This window comes from Diadema setosum, chromosome 1 (assembly GCF_964275005.1).
Source record: "Diadema setosum chromosome 1, eeDiaSeto1, whole genome shotgun sequence".
In the NCBI taxonomy this organism is placed as follows: Eukaryota; Metazoa; Echinodermata; class Echinoidea; order Diadematoida; family Diadematidae; genus Diadema; species Diadema setosum.
This window is the reverse complement of record NC_092685.1, coordinates 20938253-20959301: the sequence shown is the minus strand read 5'-3', so window position 1 is coordinate 20959301 and position 21049 is coordinate 20938253. Positions and strand designations below refer to the sequence as shown.

The following is a 21049-nucleotide window of genomic DNA, read 5'->3' as shown; positions in this document are numbered from 1 at the left end:
TATCATATACACAATGTACTTTGTCAAGGCTCATAATGTAGAAGCCTTTGCCAAATTGAAAACACTGTGTTAGGTGACCTTCAAAATGGACATTGCTTGTATGTTTGTGCCCATTGACATTGCCACATGACATTCTATTCATGACTGACTCTGTGATTACACACCGTCCCAGAGTGTCAATGTTTACTTGCTTGCCCATTTAGATGTCTCATGCCCAAGTCAGATAGCGTTATTCAGTAATTAGTGCTGGGACACTGGACATGGCACTAACAGAAACGCATTTGGAACATTTAGGCCCAATAATCCTCTACATCCACATTTGGGGGGATTCTTGTTATTTTTTTTTCACTTCTGACAACTACATTGTATAAAGGTACAAATTCTCAAATCATTGCATCTCGACTTGCTATTTTAATTCCAAGAACCCAACCCTTAATAAGGGTGGGGGGCTGTGACACAACCTCTCCCTGGTGTACAGCTCTGTAATCCGAAGAATTCCTCAATGACTGACTCTGAACAGGAATGTCCGCAGTGCATGTGTGCCGATTGGCAAAAAAGTTTTCCCGCCAAATTAGACAAGCTGATAAAGCCTCCAGTATCTGACATGAAACCATCCTTGGAAGTAAAACATTAAGTCCAAATGCAATGATTTAATTTTGTACCTTTATTGAATGTTACCTGAATGAATCAGAACTTACATCAAATGATTACTAATAAAACAACTCTTTACCCATGGAGTTTATTCAGAAGGGACTCCACATAATCAAAGCACTGGAAAGAAACTACATGTAGTTCTCTCTGATTGTTCAACATAAACAACATTTTGGGCCAAATACAATACTGCGCTGGAAAGAATCACTTAAGTATTAGCATAGGGTCTACAGTCACAGATATCAACTTTTTTTTTCTTTTTCACAGAGGTTTCTATAATGCCTTTACCATTTACATTCTGAGCATGCTCTCTGTCATGAAAGCATTGTGTGTGTGTGTGTGTGTGTGTGTGTGTGTATACATGTATATATATATATATATACACAACTGCATATAAGAATTTATATATATAAATATACAAACACACATACACATACATATGTTATGATGTATGCATGTATGCACGAGTACAAAAAATACATTTTGTTGTTGCACGCAAAAATTCATCATGGCATATAATCTGTGAACATTTTAATTCTGGTAGCAATCCGTCCATTCATTTCCTTTCCAAATTCACTACTTTGCATGATGCTAATCAGAGACTTGTTCTATTACAACATACTAGATACACGTACACACAACATCTGTACCAAACTACCCGACTTCATGAGCTTTATAAAACTACATGTACCCTCTCCAATGCAAAATGTACAAGATACTGTACCTACCACACATTACAGAATGCTCAAAAGTAAAAGTGTTATAATAATGCAGCCCAAGTGTATCGTAAAATCAAAAATTTTCTTATGCATGAATCTTTCACAAATTTCATGAGGAGCCAAGATTCACAAAAGTAAAATGCACACAAAAGTGTTTTTCTACACAATGCATTCAATGCCAGTGGCAATTCGCGAAAGTTACATGTGAAGAAAAAAGGCCATCGGCTCTAATTCGCAAAAGTTTCATGCTGCGAATGTTTCTGGCTTTAAAGTAATTAACGTAATCAAATATACCAAACATGGAAGCTACATGTTATACACTGATTCCTTTTTCAACAAACATTTCACTTATTGCATCCATACCATGGGATAAAATTCCTGCCTGTCTGAATATACATTACTTGCCTATGAAGAGAAACTCCATTACATCAAGTTATCTTACAAAGTCAAACAGAAGAGTCTACAGTTTCATGTTCATGAAACAAAAATATACCTGGTGTACCACAATTGCACAAGTGAGTCAGATGAGGTGAATATGTCATTCCCTCACAAATCTTGTGCTAGGCTGAACACATATCTAATTTCCTTGTTTGAGATTTGATTAAAGATTAAACACACACACACACACACACACACACACACACATACACACAAATCAAATCCTTGGCATGAAATCATTAGAGAGTTGCAGTAATTATGCACTTTTTTTTTTTAAAGAAGAAAGTACAGCATTTTTTCTCTCTTTTTGGGGGGTTTCAAAATTATGATATCTCCTTTAATTCACATATAAAATTGTTTGTGATGTCACTGGTAAAATAAAGAAAATATTTAAAAATCAGAACCGTCTCATTGTTTGATTTTCACGTAATTTTCACTTGTGTTCGTTTGGTTCTCTCCTTTTACACTGGCCCAACTTGAACATGGAATGAAGTGCTCCTATAAAAGCAATAGCTCCATGTTGCATTTCATGAAGAGAAACTGGCTGATGATGACTTCGTAAAAATCTCTTCTTATGGTTACATCACACTATTCAAAGAGTTGCCACTAATTTCTTTCATATATTGAACTGTTTGTGAGCCACGTTTACATGCCCGATTCAGTCCATGGCTTGCCAACTGCGCATAGATCGCTCAAACGCACAACCGAGCCCAAACCCTTCCATATATTGCAAGATGCCACAATACAATGAAAGCATCATAGCCATAGCTTTGTAATAAAATTATCATCAGAGCAAAGCTTGCTATTTTCTCTGCAACTTTGCAGGTCTGCATTTCGAGCATAAATGCTTCCATAAACAGTCACCTGGCTTTGAAAAAAAACCCAAACAGAATGTTTTCTAAATGCACTCATGCACTGCAGTCTCAGAATAATGTGGCAAATGGGATTTACACCATGGCACACAGAGAGGAAAGTAGATTCAAAGCACTATCTATCTAAAGATGAAGTTTGGCAGTAAAGAATGAGTGAAAGGATAGGTGGAAGTGGGAAAAGACAGCTACAAATTTTACAATAATATGGTAGTTTTCCTTTACATAAATTCCTATATGAAAAAAACAAATTAATGACAATGAAATGTTTGACCAATACACGTGTACAAGATTCCATAGAAAAAATGTGAAATACATAAACCATCGCCAAGTAAAAGTAAAACTACAGATATGCCACAGTGCACACTACAACATCTGCAAAGCATTAAAGGAAAAAAGGATACCCAGTTTGTAAACATCACAGAGTGCCCCTTTACTTGCAATTATATGAAAACGGGAATGGGGCTGAATCCCTTTACTTACAAGCTACATTAGAGCAAGTGGGATTTCTTTCTGATTCCAGTACTGCCATTTTATGGTGACGTGATACAAAGTATCAACAGAACTTGAGCCATGGCACTAACAAAATCACCTTACTGTAGAAAGTTTGATGATAGTAGGGCAGCTTAGCAAATTCTGTCCTTGTAGTATTTCATTAAACATCACCTGTGTACATAGTTTTTTAAAGTTCAGTAGACAATCCATGAACTTTGCATCATTATATCTATCTGGATCCAAACAACACACAAATTGCTTAAATTTCAGGTCAATATGACCACATGATCTTTCTGTCTCTGCAGCTGTTACGCCAAGATCAACAACAAAGAAGAAACCCTGGGAAGATAAATAAACCTTTTGATTTCAGCAGTATCATCATGGCTTTGATTCTTCGATATGGAGCAGGCCAAATTCGTCGGCAGAATCGAGCAGTGGACAGATAATGGATGCTTCAACCTGAAAGAGAAGGAACACGTCATGAGTCAAAGCTGACACATGGTTCTCAGAAGGGCTCAAAATTCACCTTTCATCATTTGGAAGTTGCTTGCAATATATCGGAAGGCTCTACAAAGAAACTTCTGTGACCGATGCAATATGCCGGGATAATGAGTCGTTTTGGAGTGTTTCAAGATCAAAAGTGTGAAGGAATAAAAGTCTGTGTTCTCAACTTTCATTCCTAGAGCGCCCTCCCCATGCGGGTATGTAAAATGCTACAACTGTGTGATAATTGAATCCTAGCAGCAGTGTTGTATTACAATGAGCTAACAAGCTGCATACTATGTAGGGCTAGATACATTGTAATTGTAATCTAATACAAAACATCTAGTAGCAAACAAAAGTCAGGTATGCCCTGAGACTGCATTACTTAAGGCATACCTTTTGGGTAATAATTCACATTTTCATAGTTACCCTACTAAAATTGTGATATCACAGCATTATTTCACACATTTCTTATGAATAGGTCTCCATTTCAGAACAAAAATCAACAGTTTTTGCAGTCATATGGAAACTATGTTTTACCTTTAAATGAAATATTCACATGGAAGAGCGATTTCACCTCGGTTTGATATAACAGACAATAAATAATACCACTATCAATTGAAACAAGATGGAGAAAGCCCCTTTTATACCCAATACCAATCTTTGCAAGTTTAAATTTCACTCTGCACTCGACTACATATCAGCATACGTATAACTGAGGTAAAACTCGATTTCTGCTGAACTAATGCAGTCACAAAATGGGGCCTGCATCATACAAAATATTTCCACTCCATTCCAAATATCATAAACAACCCGATGATTAAACATTTGCTGCTAAGAACAAGAAATACATCTGACTGCATGAGTTCTTCCATCACAGGATTGGCCAACGACAAAGTAAAGAAAACATTTTGATAGCTGAGTATGCATTTCAAAAGCATGGAATTACTCAAAAAATAGTAAGTCACCCTAAAAGACTATCAAAAGAAGCAATTCAGTGTTGAAACTGAAAGAAGTCAGAAGGAGACCAAGAAAATCCTGATGTTTTGATATCACATCATTCACTGTGGGCAGCCTGTGTGCACATACACAATGTTCATCTTTAGTGGCAGATCCAGAGGGGGGTGCACCAGGTGTGCGCCCCCTCTTTATTTTTTTGTTAAAACAAGAGAAATAAAAAGAAAAAATTGGGGGGGGGGAGCGTGCGCCCCCCTTTAATTTTGTAAAGGCGCCTCCCCTTTACGGAATTCCTGGATCCTCCTCTGACCTTCCTGCCACCACTGTGATGTAACTTGTATAGTAAAGTGGAGCCTTGTAATACAGGGTAAGATATGGATATATACCCTCTTAAAACAATGTGATTTTGAAGGTCCCAACTCTTTATGTTGCTTTGTTTTTGTACCCTGATGTAATGATAGACCTGATGTAACAAGGTAATATTGTCAAAGTGTTCAGGTCCTATCATGAGGTTCCCCCGTTCTCTGCAGCTCTTTGTACAGGAGATATCCCTACCTCCACATTTTCTCACAAAAAACAAGAACTGTATGACTTTTCCCCATGTATCCAGTTCTGGTCACAATCTCAATGATAGACAATTTTGAAAGCCATCATTCAAATTAAGAAAAAAAAACCTCAGTATATTTGCTGTTTGGTAAACAAAAAAACAGTATTTACCACTACTTCAAGACAAGTTGGTGATGTAAAACATATGGCTATTATGCGGTGGCTACTACATGCCATGCTAGATAATGGATACTGGCCTTCAAATGCTTTAATACATATTTGTATCTATGCAATTTTTCAGAATGTTCACTGCACTGTTGTATTCCACTACCATTCTTCAGTTTTTTGTTTGTTTTTTTTCAAAACATCTTTCCAAAGGTGTGTGTGTGTGTGTGTGTGTGTGTGTGAAAGAGAGAGAGAGAGAGAGAGAGAGTGTGTGTGTGTGTGCGTGTGTGTGCATGTGTGTTGTGAGAGAGGGGGTTACATTCTGTAACAATTCCACATGCTTTACATCATACTTACCCCTAGAATATATTCACAGGTTGCTGGCTCAACTAGATAGATGGTCACTGCATGTTGCCCTAGAGACGCTTTACATTTTAACTTGACTTGCACCTGGCGTGGCTTGCCTGTCATATCACACACATCTCCATCAGAATAAAAATGTGTCACTTGTCTGGGAAAGGTAAGAAAAAGATGCAGAAAAATGGCTTTGACCAGGAAATTATTTTTGAGAGTACGTTTGTGACTACTCCCCAGAGACACAGGTGTTTTATATAGAAAGTTTACAAGAATCAAATCACATAAAATAGAGGGAAAAAAAAATTTAATGGTGTGAATTCTATCTCAAACTACCAGTATGCTTTTTTGTTTTTGTTTTTTCATAAAATCAAAATATTGCTAAAAGCAAGAAATTTGGGCCACTGTCTTTTTTTCCCCTTGTTCACTTTTCTGAATTGAAACTTGGGGTTAAACGTTTTGTGTCATGCTGTAACTGTGCCTGACCAATATGGAAAAATTTTAGGATGGGGAAAAATTTTAGGACGGGCAAAAATTCACTTCACCCAACCAAGGGGAACGCCTAATCCTGCCAAAATTTCTAATCTACTTTTATTTAAAGTAAGATGTGGACATAATGATAAAAAAATCTAACATTCATAATTATCTTCATCATTGTAGAAAGTCATGAAATCATCAAGACATGTCATACTCACTTTGGGGACTTTGGTCTCTTGGCCTCTGCCCACCACTTTTTATGTAGAGATTCATCCCAGGTTCCCAGTAAAATTAATGTCTTTCCGCTTTTATCCTGCACGAAAATGAACATCAACTCTTTACTCTCTAGGTGAAGCTAACTTTGGCCATATTACACCTATGCCACAAATCATAACACATGCAAGGATGAAATCAGTCACTTGAAAATAAGAGAATGGACATTTATCAAAGAAGAACCATACATTGCAATCTTCGGGCATGACTCGTAGCATAATGTTCTTCACATATCTTCAAAAGAGTCATGATGAAGATATGTTTTAGGGGAACACAAGATTTTGTCAATATCTCGAGCACAAAACAAATATAGAGTAGTATATGAATACTGTCATTGGTGGCACGACTAAAATGACTCTCCGACAGGATGCCTTTGGAACACCAGCTTTGATGATTTGTAGACAGTAATATGTGACCACCCAGCTAAAAACCCACAAAAAGTAGACCAAAATAAATGTCAACTTTTCTATATGGTTTAAAAGAACAAGCTCAAAGCTTCAATATAATATATAACTTGTTGAAAGTGGACCAACCTAACCCACTCAAAAAGTGATTGAAATAAGAGAGAGATTTAGGAGGTGTAGTATCACAGAAAAGAGAAAAAAGAGGATTTGAAGATCACGGTTACTGAGGCATGCTGTGCAGAAGTAACAATAAAAATATATTCTCTTTCCCAGTGAAAGCAGCGTGGTCCTATTATCTTGATTTTGGTTTTGTTTTCAGCCACCAAATTTTGACAGCAGGCAGGAAAAAAAGCGATTATTCTCCCAGGCAAGGCAAACTTTAACAAGAAACCCGCGGGTCTAGCGCTCACCTGAGTATCGCAAGTTCACCTTTCACGCAGTCGCTAATCTAAATTATTCACAGCTCTACTAAAATTTGACCAGGCTTCTCAAGTAGAAGATGAAAATGTACAATAAGGGCCGAAATGTTTAAAGATTCCTTAATTTGGGGGGGGGGGGATTGGGGGCCCCCTGGGGCCCTCTGAGTGGGGCACGGTGCCCATTTTGATAAATTGAGATCCTGACCCCCTAGGGATGCTACCTGCCAAGTTTGACGAAAATCCATCATGAGGTTTTCAGGAAGAAGATGAAAATGTACAATTCAGGCCCCCATTTGGACCTTCCCAACCCCCCCCCCCCCCTGCCCCCAAGAGGGGCACCCCTGGATTTGCTATGAACAAACTTGAAACTACAGTCATTAATGTACTCACTCATAGTATTATCTTAGCTCTATAACTTCTGATTCTAGAGAAGAATTTTAAAGATTCCTTCATTTTGGGGGGTTTGGCCCCCCTGGGGCCCCTGGGTGGGGCATGGTGCCCATTTTAACAAATTGAGATCCTAACCCCCTAGGGATGATACCTGCCAAGTTTGGTGAAAATTGGTCATGGGGTTCTCAAGAAGAAGATGAAAATGTATAATTTAGGCCCCATTAGGACCCCTCCCCACCCCCCTCCCCTGGGTCCCAAGGGGGGCACCCCTGATTCTGCCATGAACAAACTTGAAACTACAGTCATCAATGTACTAAATCATAGTATTAACTTAGCTCTATCACTTCTGGTTCTAGAGAAGAAGATTTTTACAGATTCCTTAATTTTGGGGGGTTTGGGCCCCCCTGGGGGCCCCCTGGGTGGGGCATGGTGCCCATTTTAACAAATTGAGTTCCTAACCCCCTAGGGATGCTACCTGCCAAGTTTGATGAAAATCGGTCTTGGGGTTTTCAAGAAGAAGATAAAAATGTAAAAGTTTACGCACGACTGACGACGGACGACGGACGACGCATGACGGACGATGGACGACGCACGACGGACGCCGGACGAAGGGCGATCGCAATAGCTCACTTGAGCCTTTGGCTCAGGTGAGCTAAAAATCTGAGTTGGTCAACCCATTTAACATAATTTGGTTCATTACAGAGAAACCTAATCTACGACGTCATACAGGTTTTGAGCTGGGCACTCACATATGTTCTTTAATTTTTCAAGCTTCACTTGAATGTGCACTTCTGGCATATGAATACATTCCTAGGATATATATCAGTTGATATAAGGCCAAGTAAAAAAAGAAAGTAGTTTCTCGTCCGGGTTTTTTGAGCAAGGCGATGAGGGAGGTCCTTACTATTTGATATCTTACTATTTTTTCGAGGATTGTCAAAATGAAAGTAATATGTGTTTTTCGTCCGGTAATTCTGAGAAAGGTAACGAGAGAGGGCTTTACTATTTTCTATATCCAATTTATGAAATGAAATATCACTCTGGTAGCTGTGTTATGAGAGACCAGGTCCCAAGTGTATGTCTTGCTTGCACTCTGTGCATTTTCAAACAAATATATATATATGTAACATACTTGAAATGAAACTTCATGCATGCAGAAATACATTTGCTTTTTCTTTCCACTACAGATGTCAAGGGAAAATGACCATCTTAAAACTGGTATTTAGTGTTGTAATGGCATTTCTGATACCAGTGTACTTGCAATTCTGATGCATTGTGCTATTAATTGAAACAGGTATAAAACATGTCTTTCAACAAATGTACGACTGAAATAAATTCCATGATATTCAAAACACTGCTTTATTTATCATTGGTGTTTGTGACTTTTTGTGTCCACACAGCTGGTATGTATCTGCATTTCTTCACAGTACAATTGTAGCACATTCAACTGGAAACTGGCTTGTACAATTATTGCAGATGGATGTCAAAATGATACTGATATGGCATTATAGCATTAAACATTTAAAGATGTTTCTTCATGTTCTAAAAAGACATTTGATAATCACTCATCGTGATGATGAATGATTGTATACCACACTACAGATGATACGACTCACGGCCGTGTCCGTGAATTTACATCGTAAAGAAAAGTATCCCGCAGAAATACGAGACAAACCAGAATCAGTGGAAAAGTTATTTATTTTGTAGATACACCCATTTAATAATTCTACATTTGCTGGAAAAGCGCATTCATTTTATCTTCAAAATATAACAATACATCGCCGTCAGATGCAACGTTACAGAGCAGAGTGTACGGGCCTCTACACAGCTACAGACACGCACACTTTGCCAATAAACGGTGCGGCACGGCCACTGCACTACCGTACCTTCCGACACTGCACGCACATGCACACAGTCACAATGACAGGAAAATGTATACAAACTCCATACAATCCTCACAAGCATTTGTACAGTACAATTCATCCGCTTAAAATATGAGAAACGGGGAAAAATACGAACAATGCGCGAAATACGCGTGGAATATCAGCGATTGTTCGCAAAAATGTCGCGTTCACGACGTACCGAGTGCGCTGTACATCACAGCCCAGGCCCGCCCGCGGCCCGCCCATCCAACTACAGTTCGACTGCTTTGTGGAGCAGTGTGAAATGCATGCGTTATTACATACGCACTACAGAGGCTACAGCTGTACTACAGCTAAGTAGAGGACGCAAGGCGTAATTAGAAATGTGACATCACCATTGGTAGGTAAATATCATTGTCAATTTCTTTTTTCGGCGGCCGAAAAAATAGTAAATATCAAAAAAGTCGATTCGGCAACTGAAAATCGATGCGGGCGGGGAGCGGGCTGGGACGAGAATTATGAATTTCTTGGTATTTTATTTTTGAAAATAGTAAATAGTAAAAAAATCGATGCGGCGGCCAAAATCGATGCGCGCGAGGACGAGAAACTGGTTTCTTTTTTTACTTGGCCTAATTTCTGAAAAAATAAACACACACAAACAAACAAAAGAAAAGACCAATCAAACATTACTTACCTGGTGGTACTGCTGGGCATATTTACCATAGCAGAATTCAAACTTCCACCATCCTTGTCCCTAAAAAATGCAGAAAGATGCAAAACTTTACTGAAACTTGAGAAATTAAATATTGGCAGCTTTCATAATAATGATTTTTTTTTTTTTTTTTTGGGGGGGGGGGGAAACCCCATTGGAAACATGACTGGAAATGTTGAGCAGCACTAATGAATTAATCACTGCTGACTGACTACAACAAACTTTTCTTATGGTACTTAAGGAGATGAAATTTGCATTAATTCAAACATTCGTCAAAGTCATCTTCGAATACAATTGATGAAGAACCTTTTCAACAATATTGTTATAAATCCATCCATATAATAAGACGACAGGGATTTTATCAATATAGCACTCCTATACGTAGGTATCAGCAATTAGTCTCATTACTTATATTTTCATGAACAAAAAAGAAAAATGATTAAAGACACAATGAGATATTCCAATGTCAAGATTAAACACATTTTGTTTACAGATTAACACATGCAACTAGCATTTAATTTAAGTATTGACAAATAATCATGTCAGCAAATATTCAAATCTGCACATGAAGCAAATACACTTGATTTGTTCAATACCCAGAGGCAGTGACAAACATTTAGTTTAAACCTACTAGATATTAAGCGAATAGTTTTAATCTAATCATAGCAAGATACATCTCCTCTACAAACATAGACAAACAAATGAAAAATGCAATCACCCCCACAAATATTGATTCACATACTTTCCAACATGAAAATGTATCTTGGAGTCTTGGAGTGGAAAAATAAATCAGAGAAGGGAAGGAGACACAATTTTTTTTTTTCTTCACTGCACAATCAAAGTTGTGGAAGTCCAAACTGTGCACAATGGGGCTAACTCAAAAAAGAAAAAAATGGGGGAAGTAAAAGGGAGGCTCTTACTCCATGGAGGCAGTACTCCCCACGGAGGAAGTCCTTGAGGAGCTGGTCATCAGCCAGGGATGATACCGGCCCCCTGGTGGCCCGATCCACGGATTGAACCGTTCTAGAGTCCTCCTCTTCTTCTTCTTGAACCTGCTGAGGCTGAACATTCAATTAGAAAAAAAAAACAAAACACATAAATGAAGTAAAAGGGGGACAATCGATACATTGGCAGTGTTATTCTTCTGGTCCGTGATACTATGACACTGATGGTACAAGGTATTCCTTTCATCTTAGGTCTATATTAAACCATGGCAGCAGTGTTCATGATTTTCAGCCATTTTTTTTTTCCAGCACACATTCACACACAAATAGATTCAGATTCAGATTCAGATCATTTATTGTCATGCACTACGGCATAAAAATCTTTACAACAGTCTCCATTAAAAATTTCACATGTAAAGGAAAATAAATATGTATACATAAGTGAAAGACAAGTAACATAACACTAAACAAAGTACAGCAAGTACACATATTGTAATAATCAAAATATTGCACTTGGTCCCTGCACATGTACATGACTTGTCTTATTACACGCAAAAAGCATACATGGCTCGTGACCCCACCCACCCAACACTCAAAAACAGAACACGCAAACCCACACCCACTCACCCACCCACCCACACACACACACACAAACGCACACCCACACAGACACACGCGCACCTACCCACGCCTCATACACGCCCACATCACAAGTGTACAGCTGAAACAAAGGGCTACTATAGTAGCTCCGCGGCTGTACATACCCCTACACATATCCACACTCCCAGCGTCAGTGTGCGGCTGCGCACCCAAAACACTGACACATATCCACCCACTGCAAAAGCATACCACATACACATACCCAAACAGACGACATAGACACACACTTACACACCCTATCAAAGTTCCTGTTTCCATGTCCCGAAACATGTGTGCACAAAAAAAAAAAAAAATAGCATAAAAAAAAAAACAGAAAAAAAAAGAGAAACAGGGAAGTAGACTGACCAAATGTTCTCAACAGAGGTTGCATACACTTACTTTCTTGGGGACTGTGTACTGATGGATGCTGTCTTTACGCATGAGGGCCTCATATGCCAAAGGCTGCGCCGGTGACCCGTCCATGGCGTAGCAGCGAATCATGTTCACAGGCGATTCCTTTAACCTGCAGAAAACACATCAACAGTTTGAATCAGCACTGCCCTCAGGGTGTGACTTGAATGAGCAAAAGAAAATCATTAGCTCAGAAAGCAGAAGCCGACGACAATAAGGAAGTCATTACTGGTGGAAGTACAATATATTTATGATTATGTTTGGGGACATTATTTTTCCTGAGTCAGGATATGTAAGAAAGAAATCATAAGTTGCTAAACTCAAGACCAAGGAACCCTACAGTGATGGGCATGGACGTACAAGAGTTGCTGATGACTGACTATTTACATATGTTGCATTAATTCAACAAATATCAATGAGCCTGCAAATTTTTAAACAGAAAACCACCACAAAACACATGACATATGCAGGATATCATATTATCCACCATTGACATCATGAAATGGCAATTCCTATTCACTTGAACATACAACTGAAATCATAATTGCAATACATACATGAAAATGAACAGACCACATTCAGAATAGCAATATCACAGTAGGGCACCTTAAGGCTAAGGCATCTTCAAACATCTAACCTACCGATATTTCAGAGGTTATTATTTTCCTAAATATACGCAAATTATGGCTTTTCTGATTTTTTTTTCCTCTTCATATCAGCTCTATGTGCACTATTAACAAGCATTGTATGCTCATCTTAGTTTCAACTCTCAGATTGCTTCATAACTGTGACTAATATCATGTGATTAGTGCTAAAACATATAAATAGTTTATATTTCTGCATATCTGCATAAACTGACACAACCATTCTCCGACTTCTGGAATCTCCACGGCTCACCTGTAGAGGGGGTGACTGCACAGGTGGGAGGAGAAGAGGATGACCTCGTACTCGCAGGTACTCGTCTCCTTGAAGGAGTAGATGTCGCCCCGCCCGTTCTTCTCGCAGATGTACTTCACTCGCGTCTGCCTGGGCTCATTGTCCCTCAGATCACAGGGGGTGCCGTTGCTCATGATGACTTCAAAGTAGGGGATGTCTTTCCCATCTAAATAGATTGTAGGCACCTGCCGGGGAGAGGGGATGCAATAGAGTGCATTGTTTCGATAAGTGGATCCTATTAAAGTATGTGCGTATGATGCTTATGCAGAAAACTGTATGACTACATGAACCAGTTTTGCTGAAGGTGAATATTTAGTGCGTCAACCTGAGAAAGTGATATAATGCATGAAACTCTCTGCAATAGATACATTTAGGTGGCAAAGGAATCATGATTTGTAATGTTACAAGCTGGGGGGGGGGGGTATTGTAAAAGTGGATATTTTTGCATGAGTAATTTTTCACACTCAGCCAGGTAAGGTGAGTTTCACATGTTTTTAATTCCGCAGAATCAAGACACTAACTACAGAAACATATGGCACGAAAAATATTTGTGTGCTTTCATTCTTGCCCTAGTTTCTGGTTGTGCGAAATGCAAAAAAAAATTTCAAAACCACGAAAATTTTCACTTTTACAGTATTTATACAAACACTGACACTTGGTTATCAGTTTTACTTCGTATATGGATTGAGAGTGAACAAGCAAAAAACTAAAGCCACAACACTGACACAGCAGTGTGATATGATGTTAAAATGCAAAAATATAAAAAGTTTGAAAAAAATGCACTGATTATACAGTTTGCAACAGTCTGATTTTTTGGGGAAAATATGAGGACAATCTTTGAGCAAGCATCATTTAAACACGTAAACAACCCTTTTACAATAGTAGTTTTTACATGTACACATCTGTGTGATATTTGTGACTAAACTTTCAAGAATTTCGCAAGCTAAGATTCACTAAAATTAAATGCATGCAAAAGTTTCTGTCTACAAATGTATTGAATGCCAGAGACAATTCACGAAAGTTTCATGCCACAGATGCTTCTGGCTTTACAGTAGTATGGTACTTGAATGCATTTCCATAACTACAGGACAACCACAATACATTACTGGTTTCTTCATCACATCATTCGCCTGTTACGTGGCATAAGACCCATCACATACAGAGAGATGAAATCTGTAGAGCATCAGCATGGACTAACCACATCAATCAGAAAAGCAAATAACGTGTACTCACACTGTGCAGCTGTGATCAATTCACACAGAAGTTTTGTTTATTCTTGCACAGAGTCAATATTTCCTCTGATAAACATACCGGGTACTTCTAATGACAAGGCAGCAAATGTGGAATGCAAAATGATTTTTTCCTCCTTTCCAACATATGCTCACAGACAGAAGGGAAAAAGTGTCACTCTTTTCTTTACTTTTTTTTTTCCTCCAACTTATGGATCATGAATGATGGTTGCAAAATTCTATTATTCCTTATTGCCTATTCTCTGTTCTCAACACTGGCTGCAAGTTGAAAAAAAAAGAAGAAAAAAAGGATCATCTTTAACATTCTGTTATTAGTACATAGGGCCACTCACAGTAAGCTGATTTCAATGATTTGTGTGTTTGCTGGTTTTGTATGAATATTAATGGCATAATCTACCATCTGCAGATGAAACAAAAACCCAGCATTAGTGCTTTAAAATAGTTCTAAAATGTGAGTTAGGGATAGAAACAACCACTGTAAAAATTTGAATCCGTATAATCGATGTTAAGTGTTGTTAAATACACAAAATGTGAACAATAGTTACAATAAAAATGTTTCTAGACTAAACCATCTACACTTACGGTTTATTGAGAAAAACACTGATCTCCTTATATTGTAGGATTTATTGCGAAAATTTTACACGGTAGGATGTTTTGTGATACAACAGATCTACACCGACATGCATCATATGTGATATCTTGAACATTTTTGAAATCACTGCTCCCAAAGGTAAACTGGACCTTTAATGCCAGTTTGCAAAACTTTGCAGCTAACAGGGGAGACTGCAATACTCACTTTGATATCTTTCACCGATCCATGGATCTTTGTGATATTTTGGCTGGCAAACTGCTCATCTTGTGGAAGTGAATAGCTTTTTCCTAGAAAATACTCCTGTTTCTTGGTGTCCTAGTTAATACACAAAACAACACAGACATAGGGGAAACTCATCAGCCGGAGCAGACTAAAATGGTACACTTAAGCTGCATATATAACTATCCTTCCTGATGATATACTTAGAAGAGAAAATGTACACAACAGGATAGAAAACTTAATTTGGTCAATAGATGTTTTCAACTTTTTGACTTGTGTGTAACAGCTCAAATGAAAGGCAATGATTTGAAAAATCACACAAATAATACACACTTATCATTTCTTAGGATATCAAAATCTCACTGATACAGCATTCAAAACACCACAACATATGGGCTATCAAACATTATGAGCTAATGTCATTGTAATGAATGCCTCACCTAACTGCTCTAACACGTTTATGTATGCATACATACATACAAATACAAACACACATACATTCCACACACAAGACAAGTATATTATACATAACATACAAATATTTTCACTCATCAAAAGCTAAGTAAACAAAGAATTAATGATCTTGTGTGATTTGATGGTAAATTCTGTGGATTTTCATTCATATCATGCACCATACCATGAGACCTGTTACTTCACATTCCCATTTTTATATATTTACCTTTCCAGGAAGCTTTTCTTCATGGAACTGTCTCAAGTGCATTCCATGGCAAAGCTCATAAGTCCAATAGGTTTCCACCTGAAGAATCAAACAAACATTTAAAACTATGCAGTACTTAAATAGTAATTACTTCCACAGATGACAGAATATAAAGACACTTTCAGGACACTCTTCAGATGAAAAGTGTCACAACATTTTGATTAGGGCTCAAGTCCCCTAATACAATAACACACATTGAATCGAACATGGATCTTAGATTTCAACATGGAGTCAAACATTATATGTTTTTTTTTATTAATCCATAAAGCTTTTTCAAGGCACTACATTCAGTCATTCCTGTATTTGATCCCTCATAAGCTGGCACATTTCTGCACTTTGGGCAGTTTGGAAATCAGGGGGAATCTCAATATTGGACCTTTAATTTCCAACATCACAGAAAGTGAGCCTGAGCTGCACAAATTACCATGGGATGATGTGAGTTTGTTAACTGGTACATACCCTAAGTGTGCAAGTGCCTCCTTTGAGCACAGGCTCCATGATCTTAATGGCAGCAGGGCCGTCATAAGTGATGAGGTCTTCCAACTGTGGATCCCTTTCGGGAGGCAAGAGGCACTGGTACTGCTCATGGTCTGCTGTAGTCATAGGTAAAACGTTGTTTGCAAACTCTTCCAGCTAGAAAAAAATACATAGCAAATGTTTCATGGAGGCAGGAGTAAATAACAAAAGCAAACAATGGAAACAACAACAACAAAATTATACATTCTAACACTTTTTTTTTTACTTTAGTTTGTTGAAGCAAAATTTTCAATATTTGTAAATTTATTCCATTTTAGGACACTAATGTACAAAAATGTACTTTCGTATCCATGTAGATATCTTAATTCCACGACACCAACCTGTAACAAAATCAAACGATATACTTGATAGCTTATTTCCAATTACTCACATGAATTTGAACCAATCAGTTGGGGGAAAGCATCAATATCAACATCAAATTTCAAGTTGATGCTCAAAATAAACTCACTCTTTGTAAGAGACTGCAATAAATGCTGCCTGCACAAAAAAAGAAAGAAGTAAAACTGAAGTTAGTCATCTCATATTATGCTAACAGGCTAGGCTCATCGCTTGAGCTAAATATCAATGATGAATGTGCAATGACTTTAGCAAGTTGAAAGAAGTTGGTAATTGATAAATATGCATGTGTGTGTGTGCATTTGTCTGTCTGTGCGTGCGTGCGCATGTGTGGTCTTGTGCGATCTAGAAACAGCATTTCTCATCTGAACTCATTCAACTCAGCATAAATCATTTGAACATCTATATTTTGCTCCCAGTTTCTTGAAAGATTTGTCACATAACATAATTTGAGATGTGACAGATACATAAGTCACAGATACATAAGTAGACATCATTAGCACCCACTTTAGTGGTCGAAAGACAAGATATCATCATTACACTTACAAGATGAATCATTAGGCTAAAAATCAGCATCAAGGTTCGACCTCCCATGCCAAAATTCAACCTATGTGCAAATGTAAAGATTTTACATGAAGTCGGTGGTCAAATTTTGGATGGCGTTATAGTGATGGTCCCATTATGGGCAGCTTGTCTTACACATTAAACAAAAATCATGTGGTTCCTATTAATGACAGCAATTATACCACACATAGTGAGTATTAGAAATGAGTGCAAATTTGGGACGGTCTGGGCCTAGCCCGACCAGACGCCATGTGAGTTTTTTTTATACAGCAACTGGGATGTGTATAGTTAGTCTGGACCCTGCCTTTGGCTTCGCTATATCATGGAGCTACAAAGCTCCATGGCTATATTATGAATTTACTACATAGCATAAATTGATTTACCATTTATTACCAGGCATTGATCTAGAGTAAATTTTAATTCTAGGCCTAAATTAGGTCTTTAGTTAGTAATTAGGTCTTTAGTTAGTTTAAATTTCAATAAAATCTAGACTAACATTAGATTGAGTAATTACCTAATTACCTATGATAGATTTAGTGATACTAACGTTAGACACTGAGAGGTATCTGTCTAACAGTACATGTTAGAATCTAGTTAACCTAGGGCGCGTTCATGCGAATTTCGTAGCCAGAATCACTAACATGAATCATGATTCAAAACGGCGTTTTAAATCACGGTCTCCGCGGAAGAGCGTTCATGTGGGCTTGCACAACGCTGATTCTGGCTCAGCTCATCCTTTATTTGCCATTGCGCAGCGCACTTTCGGTTACTTTTTAATACCTTGTCTCTGCAACTCGAGCCTGACCTCCTGTTAGTATTCTAAATCCTTCTGCCAACTGATCAGTCAGTTTATTGTATGCCTTTATGTTTTTATTTCGGTGAATACCTTCCAATAAGCTGTGGCATTCCAGCTCTGTTCACAGATCGAGGAATAATCTTAATTCCTCGTCTCTCCAATTGTTTCCCTTGGTAGACACAGCTGCAGCCATTATACATGTAGGGCCTATTATCAACTCAATCGGAGAGTAATTACATTATCATAATAAACAGCTAGATACTAGCGTAGCCATAGAATTGGTGTATGGCGTTGATGTTGATGTGCAGGTATGGTACATGTACCGAAACACACGATTCATAAGACGTACCTAAAGCGCGCAAATAGAACCAGAATAAACCAAACAGAAGCTGTGGGATACCCCGTGAGACACACATGCGCACAGCGCGCAATGACATCCAGAAATAGAATCATAATTAAAATCACGGTTGCATTCATGCGGTTTCTGCGATTGTGATTCTGGCAGAATCATGATTCAAAACGCCCTTTTTTCCGCGTTTCAGATCGGCAGATCGGCGTTTTGAAACGCATTTAAATGGAAAAATCGCATGAATGCAACGCGACTAAACACGTTTAGAAACGCAATTCTAGTTTCGCATGAAGGCAGCCCTAGTGATACTGATTAGTGCAAGTGATAGGCACAGTCCACAGCTGCACCGACACTCTGTAACCAGCCAGGCAGAGCAGAGCCCCGAGGTTGAGAGGGCGAGGCCCCCGATTTGCTTGCCGAACTAGAGCCAGAGGCAGATTTATTATCGGTGTATCCTACCTGAAAAATACTGTATCAGTGATATAAACTGCCAAACACCCCACATACATAACACAAGCAATGGTCACATGGTGGAGCCAAGCAAATAGATATTCTAACGTTAGTCCTAACACTAGTAACAGTTAAATTTACAGCTGAACACACACAAGAGCTGTAGAAAAGACACACAAAAATACACACAGGTGGGACTAAGGCGAAAGCCTTTCAAAACTTGCCTCTCCCGACGAACTTGAACCAGGGAATTGTAACTGAAACAAGACATTATCGCTTATTATTGACGCATATGATACTGCTAGAAAGTAAGATAATATATTAAGAGCCGTTAGTCGAGCTAAGTCAACATTTTCCATGACTAGATAATTGCCCTATCGGCGAACGCTACGCTATCCTTGGGAAGAAACTCATTTTTTATTCACAGCACAACTTTTTAACGTTAGGCGTTTAGGCAGGCAGGCAGGCGCTAGGCATGCAGGGTACGGGTATGGAACTCATCGACGAAACGGGCGATAGGATAATAGAGCATCAATAAACTACGTGCACCCGAGTTTGCTGTGTGTACCTATGGCAAAACAGCTGGACGTACCGACAAATCGTGCTATTTATCAATTTGGAAAAGTTTGGATGCGTGGCAATATGTGTGAGGCCATGTCGAGCGAACGGAAGTACAGTGTATCTGCTTTATTCTTGATGTTCATTTCATTTCGCTTTCTTTTTATTTCATTTCAAACGATACAAATAAAAAAAAAAACAATACCAATACAATGCAGTAAAAAGGAAAATACTGTGATATTACAATGCTATGCATCAGTTTCAGATGATAATGAATTAAAACTGAAGTTGCAGGAAATGGAGGAGTAAACAATGTTTTTTTTTTTGTTTCTTTTATTGAACCTTGCTGCTTCGTTTTTATGTTGCAAGCATGTTTTAGCAGAAAGATTCAGAAATATATCAAACAGTAATTGACTGTGTTTACACATGAACGATAGTTCCTAAATTTGGATAGGTTAATTCACAGACATGTACACTCAGTACAATTATCTTATTAAAAAAAAAAAAGAAAAAAAAAGAACTAAACGTATATATACGTCTCTGTCTTGATTTTTCTCTTGTATACTATAATGCTGTGACTTAGTTTTTTTACTTGCAGTTTTGCTTTCATTCGTAAGTTCAGCATCTATAATTGTTAACCATATCTTAACTGGGGGGGGGGGGCAAATTGACCCCCCCCCCCGACATCCCTTGCGCTATGATTCAGCAGCGTGTAATGGATTTTGCCGCGCCATTTCATACATGAATTTCAAATGCCATATAGGGGCCGAGATCTGGGGGGGGGGTCAAATTCACCCCCTCCCCCTCAGTAAAAACTTTGTCTCAAATAGCCCAGTTGAATAGGGTTAAAGGAGATATGAAATCTCTACTTGCTGGGACTACCTCAATTGTATTTTCGTTGTAAATATATCATCACATCCAATAGGAGAGAGGATCGCATCCAGGTAACTTTGGAAAGACTAAGTTTGGCATTCCAAACTTCATATTTAAATACAAAAAGCTGAATGAATCTTTGTGTTCAAAATTGAAGAGTGGAGGAAGTCAGAGCTTGTGCCATTTATGCATTTCTCGAATTATAACTTACAAATTTATAAATATATATATATATATATATATATATATATATATATATATATATATATATTAGTTTATATGTTCAAGTGGAATATATACATACACACAAGTAGGGCCTACACACACATTATACACTGATAAATACACACACACACACACACACACACACACACATATGTATGTATATATATATATATATATATATGTTAAGAAAATATTTCATGAATAAATTTGCATAACTAATTAATTACAAATAGAAAATCAATAATTTTCTCTTGTATAACTAATAATCATATAATGTTGTAGTTGACATCTGGCTTATGTTCCGGCAAAATTTACACACTGATTTATGATTTCATGCATAAATCAGTGAATGAATTCAACTTTGTCAAGACTCCTGAATGCTTTATTGGCCATTTAATGCATTACCAGTTTGTTTCTTCATTTATATATACTCATACA

The 21049-nt window shown here is 37.9% G+C and overlaps 1 protein-coding gene across 1 annotated transcript; it reads right to left on the bottom strand.

The window, feature by feature from the left end:
* Positions 1-3371: 3371 nt before the first annotated feature.
* On the bottom strand, positions 3372-19368 carry LOC140228211 (endoplasmic reticulum lectin 1-like). The gene is made up of 11 exons (XM_072308481.1): positions 19180-19368; positions 16383-16556; positions 15885-15962; positions 15191-15301; positions 13106-13329; positions 12197-12320; positions 11135-11275; positions 10197-10256; positions 6373-6467; positions 5681-5834; positions 3372-3631 (listed from the first exon to the last, which is right to left on the bottom strand). Exons 1-11 carry the CDS (start codon positions 19312-19314, stop codon positions 3551-3553), a joined length of 1377 nt encoding a protein of 458 aa, XP_072164582.1. The 5' UTR covers positions 19315-19368; the 3' UTR covers positions 3372-3550.
* Between the last annotated feature and the right edge of the window lie 1681 nt (positions 19369-21049).

Excerpts from the sequence above, each read along its gene's own strand:
- LOC140228211 (XM_072308481.1), bottom strand. The coding sequence starts at position 19,314 with ATGGAAAATGTTGACTTAGCTCGACTAACGGCTCTTAATATATTATCT. Across the intron at positions 12,321-13,105 it reads TGCAGTCACCCCCTCTACAG|GTTAAAGGAATCGCCTGTGA; the intron begins GTGAGCCGTGGA and ends TGTTTTCTGCAG. Across the intron at positions 5,835-6,372 it reads AAGAGACCAAAGTCCCCAAA|ACAAGTGACACATTTTTATT; the intron begins GTGAGTATGACA and ends TACCTTTCCCAG.